Here is a 14,046-nt window from a genome sequence, read left to right on the forward strand (position 1 = left end):
CGCTGTCATTATGCGATCTGCCTGTAGAGGCAAATCAATAAAACCACGTGCTGTTTGTTTTTAAACGCAAGACTGCATGCTGCACGGAGAGCGCCATACTATTTTTATTATTTAGAATTTTATTATATATTAATAATCATTTTTATGAGTTGAAAGAAAGTTTAATAACTTTAAAAAAATGAAAGTTCAGAACTATTTTACACGGAGTGCTGTTTGTTTTTTATCCAGTATCCATTTGAAAAACTATTGGTTGATTAATCGGTTATCAGCAAGTATCTCGCTATCGGTTTCAGTAAAATCCATCGATCACCCTCTAGTGGTCAGTCTGAGAACGTCCAGTATAACATGCTCACCAGACAGTAAAAAATCTTCCGAAGAACATTTTTGTTTATGCGACTGCACTGATCATCCATGCAAATATATTACAGTGGTTTTCCGTTCAAGTAATAATCAGCTGCTGTAAATTATTCATTATCTCATCTAAATAAAAGCTAAACCCCATAATCATCAAAAAACCCATATTAAATTAGAATGTAAGATCACCTACGTAAACAGGCTAAACAGCCTTGCACTGAGGAAAATTTTTGTCTATTTAAAGCTTTCACCATGAACACACACTATTGCATCTCTGATCTAAACCAGGAGGAACTGCTCAAGTCTGGCCCGGGTCTTTCATCTGCCTTTAACCTTTCCACTGCTCTGAGAAGCACCTCGTGATTTCAAGAGGGCTGATCTTGCTTTTCAAGAGTGGAGGGCAAGAAATAAAAGCATTCTTACTATCAGATCACTTTGCATGAAGAAAGGAGGCAGAGCGTCACTCAGAAACACTTGAAAACATGGTGTAATATACGCAACTCGCTTCTAGTAAAGAGGTTTCCCTATTAAAAAACGAATTTCAGCCAAAACAGTGGGAAGTCCTCTCCAGTGGTGTGACAGATTTACACCAGCACCACGCTATAAACCCCTGATACTCATCAATGATTTCATGCATATGGTTCTAAAACAGAGCTGATTTTGTTTAAGCTGCAAAAAAATAGATCAAATAATACCCTAAATGATGCAGACAGGATGGAGAACACTAACCCTATGATGTTGGCATGTAGCAGGAGAGAATGTGCTTATTATGATGGTTAATAGTCTTCTCTTCACAAAAAGGCAATCAAGTTAAAAGAACATTATAGCTGCATAGAAAAATCAGCTAGGGCTTTGATAAGGGATGCTAACAACAACCACGTTGTTTGACAGTGTCATCATTCACTGACAATTTTCTACGTTCAGTATTAGAAGCTCTTACCTAGGCGCACATAGAGAACACCGGTGGCTGAGATGACCTTGACGGCATTGGAGGCGACGCACTGATAATATCCGGTGTCAGTAGTGTCCAGATCCTGAATGCGGAGTTTTGAGCCAGACTCGGTTTTGCGGATGGAGATGCGGCCTTGCTCCTGCACCACTGGGGCGTCGTTCTTTAACCATTTGATGGTAGGCCATGGGTTACCTGCCACTTTGCAGTGCAGTGTAGCAGTCTGACCCTGCATGATGGTCATGTTGTTTGGGGGTTCCACAAATTCCAAGAAGTACCCTGGGGATGAGAAAAAAAAAGAAAAAGGTTTGAATCAGTGGATAAACTGATAAAGGAATTAATTCAAATACACAGCTTCTACATCAATTCATGGCCAAAAACTATAACATAAGCATACTGCCTTAACTACAAAACACTGTTCAAGCTCTACACATTCAAACAACAAGACATGGCTCAAACTGCAGAACACTGCTCAACCAAACCAATCAACAATACATCAAAATACTTCCCTGAACACTGCAACTGCAAAACACTGTCAAATCTTACTGAATAAAGACCAACACGCTGGCATGTGGTGGACAAAGTACACCAAGCATGTACTTAAAAGTAGACATCCACTAAGTAAAATATGACTCCAGTAAAAGTGTCCCTTTAAACTTTCATTGAGTAAAAGTACAAAAGTATTTTACCTTCAAATGTACTTAAGTGTCCAAATTGCTATGATTTTACAGCTGTAATGTTCCTATTATCATTTTTGTCACATGACTCTTTACTTAATCAACTTAGTTCATGTGAAAATACTCAGGTTTTTCTCCTAACACACTGATCAATTAATAGAATGATATTAATACGTCAAAGACTGATTAGTATCTAATTTATCATGAGCCCAAAACCTTAAAAAAAAAAAAAAAACGTACAAATAAAACCACGGGTGTTGTGGCGAGTTCGAGTCTGGAGTTTCTTCTAACACTTCTTTCAAAATGTTCTGCTTGCTGTTGAACTGATGCCGCACTGTATGACTGTGCTAATTAGATACCACCAAGCGGCAATAAAAACAAGTTCAAAACAGAGTACGTGCTCGACCCTGATTGGTGGCTTGTTGCGTGCTTGACTAAAAATATATCAGTAAAGTACATATAAACAAAAAAAAGCTACTTAAGTACAGGAACATATTTCATTTACATCGTTACTGTCCACCACTGGGCCTGGGTACAACATACTGTTAGACAATAACCAAAGACCCAAATTGCAATAAATGCCTCAAGCAACATACATCCAACACACTACCCAATGCTCTTGAAACATTAGCGAGATATGTGTCTTTATGTGCACATCTGCATCTCCGTCTTTTACATGCCAGAAAAGCAGCAACGCAGTCTTAGCAGAAACAGGCCAGCGACTCTGCTTTTAAAGGCCTGATCTTTTACAAAGCACAAAATTCCAGAGAGCGTGATCTGCCACATCTGGATTAAGTAACTGCAGATTTTTTTTTTCCAGCCTGTGAAACAAACATACTGGTCTAAGCAGCTCCAGCTTGATGGCTGCAAGGTGAATGTGGATCATCAGGAAGGTTGTGTTGTTTTTGGCAGATCGGAAATAAAAAAAATATTGCAAGACACTGAAATGTCATTTATAATTAAAGTACTTTCACAAAGACAAAAAAACATGAAGAAATAGATAACCTGTGAAAAACGGTTACCCACAGTAAATTGGCACGTCGCCTTTTGAACACTGGTGTTAAATATCTCACGATTACTCATGTGGGTATCAGAGTTGTTAGTCCTATTCTAAATCAACAAAAGAAAGTAAGGTGAGGGGGCGAAGGTACTGAAAGTGACTGAAATCTGTTTTTACTCTTCGCGTGTGACGGAGCCTAACCGCGGTTTACCATGCGCAGCCTTAGAATCCAGCAGGTTTCAATTTCAGCAAGGAAGAGTGAGCACGGGTCAGAGCCTCACACAGAAGTGAGAGATGACACATTAGTGCAAAGGTGACGTTAGGATACGTGACTGGAAGGAGAAAAACATTTTCAGATGGAAACACTTCACTGTAATTTCTATCAATGTTGGTGGATCATCACAAAAATATGCCATGGACTGATAAACTGATAAACAAACTACAGCACACACTGCACCCAGACTACAGCACACAGCACACTGCACCCAGACTACAGCACACAGCACACTGCACCCAGACTACAGCACACAGCACACTGCACCCAGACTACAGCACACTGCACCCAGACTACAGCACAAAGCACACTGCACCCAGACTACAACACGCAGCACATTGCACCCAGACTACAGCACACTGCACCCAGACTACAGCACACAGCACACTGCACCCAGACTACAGCACACAGCACATTGCACCCAGACTACAGCACACTGCACCCAGACTACAGCACACAGCACACTGCACCCAGACTACAGCACACAGCACCCAGACTACAGCACACAGCACCTATACTACAGCACACAGCACCCAGACTACAGCACATTGCACCCAGACTACAGCACATTGCACCCAGACTACAGCACACAGCACCCAGACAACAGCACACAGCACCCAGACAACAGCACACAGCACCCAGACTACAGCACACAGCACCCAGACTACAGCACACAGCACCCAGACCACAGCACACAGCACACTGCACCCAGACTACAGCACACTGCACCCAGACTACAACCCACCTAGCAAAAACTACAACACACCCAGCATAAACTACAACACACTGAGCCCTAACTACAACAAACACAGTGAGCACAAACTGCAACACATTGAGCCTGAACTACAACACATGGAACCTAAACTACACTGCAGCCAACCTACAACATACCAAGCCTAAATTACATCAAACCGAGCCTAAACAACACACCTTTGCCAAACTACAACACAGTCCAAACTGAATTTCTTCTGAACATTTGCACATTTATATATAGTTTTTTTTTTTTTTTTGCATGTCTTCCTATTTAATTAATAGGCTAATAAATATTGAGGTGATAATCTGGGACAAAGTTTAATTATAAAAGTGAATTAAATGAGGTTTGACTAAGATCAAGGTTGAAAAAAGAGAGGAAAAAAGACAGACAAATTAGACAACAAAAAAAGGGCAGGGGTTTGGGCCTCTGGTCAGTCTCAGTGTGTGAAGAGTATGACCTTAGATCATGTGAGGAGCCAGACGGAGCTCAAATAAACACTCAGAGACTGGTGCACCAGACCTCCATCTTATCACCCAGACTTTAGGACCCACTCCATCAATCAGTGTGTTCTCACCAACCCCCTGTCGTTCTCATACCTAGATGAGGTTATGTCTCTGTTGCCCAGTTCTGGCCTTACCAACAAGGCCAAGCACAAGGTCTGACGAGAAGAACAGCCATATATGGAAGTCTTCTGTCTTACCACCAGCCTTGTTAAGTGAACATACGCTTGGGGTATCTTCAGGCTTTGTAACACGACTAGACAATGTATCATCTTTATTTTCGTTCGGCGCGTTTAGATTTCAATGCGAATGTAACTTTACTCTACCGAATTACACGTACGGCTGTAAACAGAAGCTTAAACACAGCAAAGCTGAAATCCTTTAATGGGAAGTTCCACAAAAGCTGCAGAAATCACAAAAAAAAGAAAAAAGGCGTGTTGACACAATGTGCCTTGGGGCAATCCAGAAAATGCATTCGATGGAAAAGGAGGAAAGAAAGAAAAGAGAAGGGGTGTGGAGGAGGTAGTTTAGTAATATCCTCCTGTCCAAAATAGCACACAAAGTAACACAATGGGTGGGGGGGTGGGGTGGGGTGGATCGCTAGTGACGCACTGTGCAACAGGCAGGTCCTTACAGGTTTTGGAGCAATCTCTCATCGGTGTCTACGCAAATGATTTGCAAGCTGTCTGTTTTGGGCACGCTCGTTTACGGCTCTGTTGTGATGAAGAGTGGCGATAACACGTGAAAACGTGGAGCCGATACGGAAAACTTTAGTGGTTTATGTGGGGAAACTACAGCCAAGTTCATATCTAGTTAAATCCAGGAACCGGGATTTGAAAAGATATATATCGCTTAAAGGGCAAGAACAGGGCAGTAAACACAGCAAAAAGGGACGTTTCGTACTTTGCAACTCAGTCAGACTGCTTGTTCTTCTTTGTTAAGACAGAATCTGCTTTCGGATGGTGTAAGGGGAAATTGAAAACGTGTGCAGTTAGAAAAAAGAAAAGGAAAAGGGGAACTCAGAGTCTCAATTCCAAATGTAGAAGAACTTGCTTTGGGTTTTTTTTTTTTTTCCTCCCGTGGGCAACAGGTCCCTTGGACGATGCCCATCTGCTGATCGGAACAAGGGCAAAAAAATAAAATCTTTGCACAGTGTGAGTGGGGAGCTGAAGAATTCTCTTTGTAACAGCTAACATACAATTCTTACAGTGGGAAATGTAGCTGATAATGATGCTGATTTAATATTGAATAGCGCTTTAACAGAATGCACACCTGTTGCTACATACGCACAATTTGATTCCTCCAGCTCCAGCCAGTTCACAGATGTTTTAAATGAGAACACATGCTTTGCAAACTGCCTGGAACAGGACAGGGGCAAGCTCTGACATGCTGCAGTACAGCTGGAGGATGGCATAGTATGTGTACCCTTAAAAGGTGGCATAGAATTTATCTTCCTTTTGCCAGGAAGGACAAACATGCTGGAGGTACAAGAGTCCTTCAAGAGGTCCATGTGTACTTAGCACATCTTCACGCTATGGTAGGAAACACGAGGTGGTATCAAAAAGTTTTGAGACGAGCTCTGTTTACTTTATTTATCTACGTTTACACACTTTCACCTTCAAAATATTCCCTTTGCACAGCAATCCAGCGTTTCTGCCACTTCTCGAATGCGTCCTAGAAGTCTTCTTTTCGTAGCATGTCACGCACCTTCTACGATTCGCACTGGAAGATTTTGAGCTGGAGCTTTATCTTCGGAAGAGGGCGATGTCCTCAGTAGTCAAATCCGGCATGTAGGGGGGGTGCGGAAGTGGGAACGTGTTTTTCTGGCAAGAAACTTGCGTATGAGGAGAACTCAGTGACAGGGACACGTGGTCAGAATAGCAGACGTGGAAACGCACGTGATCAAAATAGCACTAGTCGCACAGCTCCTGATGTACAATGTATTCTGGCAAACTGACTGGCCATCTGCTGGCGTCTTAAAAAACTAGTCTCGAAACTTTTTGATACCACCTCGTATATCCAACATAAGAGAGAGACCAGTACAGCTTCTGCAGGAGAAGTCTGGATACTGATGACTTGTCAGCAGACTCGCGAAGCCAAAGCTAACACTAAGACTCGGCCATGGGAGAACCACTCCTTTCCCCTTCACGTGTTCAACAGGTTTGCTCTCCTCAGTGAAGAACCTTCTGAGAAACCTGAAAGAGCTCTGGTTCTAGAAGACTCGAGTCTAAGGCTGGTAATATTAGCTACACCTATATGGGCACCAGCAGCACAGGTTATCGGAAACCAGAGATTTGGACGTAGCAGGTGCTCTTAAGTTTCTAAGCAAGTAACATTATAGTTAGTAGTATATTTCTAAAACCAGTTTAGACCTACCCTTTAATAAGTAATCAAATAAACTGCATGTTCATTTTCTACTACAGGAAATGCAACAATATTTGCACATTCTGCCCAGATAAACATCAGATTGGATACGCTTAAATATTAAAGACTGAAAATCTTAATTTTTGATTCAAATCAATCCCCGAATTGGATAAGTGTATCTTTCATGGGAGAAAGCATAAATAAAAGGGGTTGGCAAAAACAACCTCACAAATGGTGAAAGAACTGGCATGCTTCTCCAAGCGTTTTTAAAAAACCACTCTAACAGTGATACTGCAAATTTGTGTTGTACATGGACAGTGCCTTCGCCAAAGGCAGCGCTTTACTTTTATGACCCATTTGAAGAATTCCACCGCAGACAGATTTAACTCCACTTTCACCTCGGCTGCTCCAATGCAAATTACAGTTAACTGAATCAGCACAGGAATGCGCACGGATCGTGCAGCCAGGCCACCAGCTACATGAGAGGGTGCTTAAAATGGCTGTACAGCAGGGGCTCGAGGCAGCTTCAGACCTGACGCAATGGAAACTCTTCTAACGGTGCCCATCACCACAAAGAAGCACTCAACCATGATGTCACCATCATGTTTAATTAAAGTTTCCTAGCCCACTGCTCAACACACAGCCTGTCTATTTTGCTATCTCCTTTTTTTTGCTATTTTCCTCCTTATCCTCTGTTAAATCACTGTTTATTTCTTCCTTATTGAAACCTATTCAGAGGAGTATGTGCTGTGTCCAGGCCAGACGAGCTGGCAGACTGGTAGTTTGTTTGTTTGCTTGGGGCTGGAAATGACCGATGTGCTAAACAATGTTGGCAGCCCTAATAAGCCATTATAGCCCTCCCTGACCGAACCACCACACCAGTAAAAGGCCCTTTGACAATGACTTGGTTTGACCGAACACTAAAACAAAGACCAGTTGAAAAATCAAACTGTCATATTCATTGGCACCCAAGTAGCACAACAGAAAATCAACCACAGTAGACATTCAGAGCAACACTAGCCAATTGTGGGTGTCTGTATGCTCCTATATGCAGAAGAGGGCAGGAGGTGGTACCTCAGTGATTAGGATCTTGGACTTCTGATCAAAAGATCATAAGTTTAAATCCCAGCTCCACCAAGCTGTCTAGGCCCATGAGCTTAACCCTCAACTGCTCAGATATAACTTTAGGTCGCTCTCGATAAGGGCTTCTGCCGAATGCCACAAACGTTTAAACGTCTCTCTGTGTATTACGCTGCCCTGTGATGAAGCATGGACGGCGGCCCAAAAGATGCAATGGCTTCTTGGTGTTAGTGGAAGCCTGTGATAGCCTTCATCCTCTCTGTTCTCTATTCTGCTTTTAACAAATTTGGGCTGGTTAATGGGATATGGGAATGTGGCAAAATATAGCAATATTTTGAGTATGGATCTCTTTCACAAGTGAAGTTCTTTTTGTCACTAATCCATCCAACTAGCAAAAAAAGAATGAGCAGAATCTGGAATGAGCCATTATCCATTATCCATTAATGATCCATCCTACAAACATACAACCTTTTGAGATACAAGACAGACAGATGGATTGGCCAACAGCAAAAACAGAAAAGTAGATCTATCTAAAATATAGGTCTTGTATTCATAAACATTAGACCTTGCTGTGACTGTTATCTTGTTTGAATCAATTTAGCTATTGTCCTAATGAACCAGCATCAGAATGTATTTTTTATTTTTTATCAATAAAGACTTCAAAGCACTTCAAAGTCATTCTGGATAAGACTGTCTGCCAAATGCAATAAATGTAAATAAAGTGCATTAATGAGAATCTCTGGCAGAATTACACAATGGCAAAGGAAGAAATAACAACAACCAACACCACAAAGGTTTAGAAACATTACTAACCTCGAGGTTAAATAAAATACAAGAGGACCAAGAGATTTATCAATACTTTCAAAAGGCAAGTTCTCTGGATGGAGTCCTATTACTGGCACTTGGATATCAGGAAGGCACTCACTGACTCTTTTGATAGGAATAAATCAGAATGACAAGCCTTCTTCCTCTTTGAGGTAAAGCCACCTCTTGCATCATGCCAACACACACTCAGCTGTGTAAATGGACATCCAGAGTGTGTAATGAAAACGAACAGCAAGGCCAAAGCAGTCAAGGAGATGCATTTTTCAAGCCGAACGGCCCGCATTAACATCAATGAATCAGACCCATGTGATATGAAGTGATGATATAAGAACTTGACTCAATAAAGCAACAAATGAGATTATTGTTATTATGCAGTAATCACCTGGATTCAAAATGCAATTTTTACTTGTGATGTAACCGCTTAGTGTGCGACTTTTTCCTTTTCCCCTCTACAATTTGGCTGCAGTATGTAAAATGTTAATAAAGTGAAATTTTATACACACTCCAGAGTAACAACTTTGCCTTCTAGGACTCGACATTAACAACTCCAAACACAGCCCAGATCTCAAACAGCCCTTAGCCAGGGTCAAACATCATGTTAATAGCTTTACATTTTACTTCACACTGCCATTTGTAATATAAGTATGCCTTTGAAAGACGTTTCACATCACTTTGTCCTGTGCTCATTTTCAAAAACCCGTTGCTGATTATGTTAATTTCCAGACCCTTCACATCATGGCCAAAGCAAATATACTAATTCTCCACGGTGCAACATTCCCTTTTCTTCAGCTGCTCTTAAACGGGCCTGGCAGGACCGAGTGGTGCATTTTCTTTCTACATGATTTATGTGGGTCGAAGGCCTGAGTACAGGCGCACGCCCCGGCACGACCGCATGAAGCCGTATATCAAGATCTAGATCTTCACAAGCAGCCTTCCTGCATGGTCTGACATGCATGTGATGAACCAGAGCATTGTAACTGCTCCTAAAGGCATTTTTCCTTTCAGAATGTGGTCTGAGGGGCTGTTACTTGTCAATGCTTTTACTGAGGGCCAAACACGTCATGTTTCGCCTCCAGGTGCAGGATTATAGTGGTGTGCACAGAAATAAGTCAAAGGAAAAAGAGGCTGGAAGTGTGACCCATCTGACCTAAAACTTAATTTAAGGTTAATGACTTCCGTGACTTGTAATCACGAAGAACTAGCAGTGTGTGTCATGATCCGGAACTGCTGGTGCTACAACTGTCAGTGTGCACTTAACAGAGACGGAACAGAGATCAGGAAATACATAAACACACACACACACACACACACACACACACACACAAAAAGAATTACAGAGGCTAATAGATTAGACTGAGAATTTTCCAAGAGATTTCTCAAAGCTGAAAATCGCAGTCCCTTGTTTTTTTTATACGTTTCCAAATGATTTATTTAAAAGAAAAAATGCTGCTAACAGATGAGAAAAACTGGCCAGCATGAAAACAAACACTAAAAATGGACCAAGAGGGAGGAAACGCCAAAGGCTTCAGTACTCTTCATCCAGAAAACCTTAAGGTGCTCACCACGAACAGCAACCCTTAAGTAAACCATTAGACTCTAATGTAGATAAAAGCAAACACACCAGACAATTGGTCTGTTGATGGTAAACAGGCGAGTACAAATTTAAAATCCAGCATATGTTTTAAGGTCACATGATGTGAACTAGCCCTTGCTTTAAAAAATGTAAAGGGGCTATGCAGATTAGTTTAGAGTTGAGATCGGGTACCTTCTGGAGTTGGCAAGCCTCTGCTCTGGGCTTCGGCCAATGGCTCAATCTCTCCAGACTCTGACAGGTTCACGCTGGCTGCTGCAGAAAACACAGAAAAAAAGGAAGAAAGTAAGTAAAAGTTAGTGGATTCTCACTGACATGATCTTGGATTATGTGCTTTCAAATTATTTAGAAGTGCTGAAAGTTTGAACGATTTAAAATCTCGTCATGTTTGCCTCAATTGAAAATAATGCCCTATGTTCTGGCAGCATTTTCGGTACGACAGAGAGAAACTTCCTGCCTTTCCATCCCGATTCAGATCCTTTTAAGAGCAGACAGACATGCACAATGAGAGTCAATCGGCAAGAAATAACACGAGCTATTAGTTTACAGCACTTAAGAGAAATCCCAGCGCGGGATGCGCCAACACTATTTCTACATGCTGTTAGACACTCTATAAAGATTCAATCACCAGAGAAGCAGATTGTAGTAAATGGTTAGCGCTATGAAAGAGTCAATTCAGATTCAAGAGGCGTGGACTTAAAAAAAAAAAAAAAAAAAAAAACAGCCATTACATGGATATATAGTGAATACATATAATACACATAAAATATTTAGCAATTAAAATATTCCGTCATCGTGACACTAATGAGAATGAACATTGCTAAAGGTTGGGATTTAATAACAGATGAGTTCAGCCCTGCAATGGTACCCGAAGGAATACTCATTTAATCACCAAACATATCACAGGAGATTAGAGGAGCTCTGAAGTAATGCAAAACACCGGCAAATTTAAAACAGAAACGAGTGATAAAAGCACTGATGGCTCCGACATGCCCAAGAGGAATGAGGCTTTCTTTTCCAAAAACAGCAAGCACCTGAAAAAGACTATGCAGCGTCTAAGGCCACATCTAAGACACGAATACTAGCTGAGGATATGAGGTTTGGGAAGATTTTCATACTTAAATAATCACAGACTAATTACCATCTTGTTAAACTGAAAAATGGCTTCCTTCTGGAAAAAAAAAAATACATAAGAACCCTCACATTTATACAAGACAGGGAGCTATTCTGTGCCGAAGGGTTAAATGTCCTAATAACATTATTTCTGAAAACACTCCAACTAAAACACATCCCTCTTGCTTTTCTTGTTCCCTCTCGTCCGATACAGCGAGACATCAAAGCAGGTCAACGCTCAGAACATTTCTCTTCGTTGAACTAATCTTTATGACGGTCTCGTATATGTGTGTGCTTCAAAAGTATGCGAGTAGGAAAGCACATTAGGCACGCAGTAAGCAGCTGGTCCCTGCTGAAATCGCCCACATAGTTACACAGCACTCAATTAGCATGGAGCGTTTAAGAATGCACTACTGCTCTGACGATTAGCATTAATGAACAAAAAGGTAATGAAGACTAATCTGGAACGTCTCGTCTCGTCTCGTCCAGCACTCACTGGTTGTACAACAGACCTAAGACGTGCTGGAGAATGAGGACTTAATAGCATCTGCAGCCATTACGAGTGCTGTGAACAATTACTACGTGAACTACGGACAATTGCAGCAATCATTAGTACTTGTAATACAAGTGTTACACATTTTCTCAATCTAATCAACACTGGTTTTATTTATCTTGCGTTTGGGGTTTTTTGGACAATTTACTGTGATGAATTGATCTGTAGTTTTCAAAATGTCTTTAGATTCTTAATCTTGCATCAGACTGATTATTATAACTATATGACTGGATTATTTATTTATAACACAGGATTTAATTATAAGTGTTTAATGCACAACCTATATATATATTGGGGTGGTAAGATTTTGATGCACTGATTCAAAATAATCATTTTTAACATATTTGCATAGATTAAAAATTTATTTATTTCTATATGAATATTAATAGATTTGCTATACTTTTATTATTTAGAAAGTGAACAAAAATTTGACAGTTACATTGATAGTCACATAGAATACAGATTAACATGGCAGATGTAGAGCTGCATCTTCCTGGAGACAGAACAGGAAAATAACGCCTTTTTATTTAATCTTTTTTCCATGTGTTATAAGTCAGAAGGCACTTAAGTAAATTGATGATTTGCTGTCTGTCTGAAACAAAAAACCCTTCGATTTCCATTGCATTAAATTTCATTTAATTGAATAGAATGGGGTAAATCCTATCGTATCGGTAGCTGCTTAATATGTATCTTTTATGCACCGTATCTTTGGCTATGCATCAGTATGTGAATCTCATCGGCCCCAGTTACGGAGATGTGTGCATACTACGCAAACACATACATACATGCATGCATAAATACACACACACTAAATAGATATTAGAACTGTATAACCTAAATGTCTGCATAGAATATACACTTATACACACTCAGGAAGAAAATCTGAATAAACCGAACCTTTTCTTGTTGCTGAGGAAACCATCTATCTATCGAACCTAACTTATCTATCTTTTACCTGGGAATGCAGATATATTGCATTTTTTGGGGGGTACATATTTTAAAGGAACATGTAAATTATACATGCAATAGTAAATTATACATGCTAAACTGTACAATGCTTTAGCGCATCACTCATGACAGCCTCATTGAAAAGTGCAGTGTGTAAGTGTCTACTAAATTATGTAAATTCAGCAATGCAGAAATCAGATCTGGGCCTACAGGAATAAGAGACCTGAGAAGGAAATCGAAAATGTTTCTCTTCCATTGAACACAATTGAAAAACTGAAGAGTCAGGCAGATTTTATGAGACCGTTATGTTGACTGACAAAACAGACAAAAAACTTTTGTGGCTTGAGATTTGCTGGGCAGATCTTTTTTTTTATACAATCAGCCTACAGGCATTTTTAGTGTTATTACTGGATGGAGAATTCAGCTTATCAGACCTTTTCAGTTGAACCATTACAAATGTTTGTGTCTATAGAGATGCAGAAAGAAAAGATGCAACTTATCCACACATTGTGATATAGGAGGATAAGTAATAACTTCAGACAAAGCCAAAAGAAACTGAAAAGAAGCAGTTCCCACATTCTTAAAGTCACAGAACTGGCAATTGCATTGAGAAATCATTTTTTATTTACGGCCTTTAGTGCGAGTTAAAACCCAGGAACATGGAATGACATTTCTCGATATCAAAAAAAAAAGAAAGAGATAGAAATAACATTTAATTCTCCAAAGTGAACAATTTTCTAACCTCTGCACACATTAAATAATTTTTGCAGCTCTCTCGAGAAAAGAAAGTACGAAAAAAACCAACAAGAGAATGTGCAGGCTAACCTTGGCACGCTGCTCTGCTGTATCCTGAGGGAGTGAACCAAGATGAATGAGTTACTCTGTTTTTTGGCTGGGAACCAAAGCGATTTACGCTCGCACGGGTTGACAAATGAAGACAGAGCTGTTAATTGTTTGAGTGCTAACGTCAGCTCCATTGCTCGCTGTCAGCTTGTTCAGAATCAGCTCTTCCTTCACACGGCTTTGAGCTAACAAACGTGTTAACGTGTGAATGGCTTCTTCAA

General features: G+C 40.5%; 1 protein-coding gene across 3 annotated transcripts in view; it reads right to left on the bottom strand.

Annotated features, from left to right (window-relative positions):
• Positions 1–14,046, bottom strand: part of ror2 (receptor tyrosine kinase-like orphan receptor 2) — a 70,616-nt gene that overhangs the window by 15,766 nt on the left and 40,804 nt on the right. For 2 of the 3 annotated variants that reach the window (XM_046860608.1, XM_046860609.1), the window contains exons 2-3: positions 10,543–10,623; positions 1,295–1,582 (exon numbers count right to left, since the gene is read on the bottom strand). In XM_046860608.1, coding sequence (XP_046716564.1) covers positions 1,295–1,582; positions 10,543–10,623 — 369 coding nt within the window. Of the gene's footprint in view, positions 1–1,294; positions 1,583–10,542; positions 10,624–13,807; positions 14,027–14,046 lie in introns of those variants that run through there. The other variant, XM_046860610.1, reaches the window with a different exon arrangement.

Source organism: Silurus meridionalis, chromosome 11 (assembly GCF_014805685.1).
Source record: "Silurus meridionalis isolate SWU-2019-XX chromosome 11, ASM1480568v1, whole genome shotgun sequence".
Taxonomy (NCBI): domain Eukaryota; kingdom Metazoa; phylum Chordata; class Actinopteri; order Siluriformes; family Siluridae; genus Silurus; species Silurus meridionalis.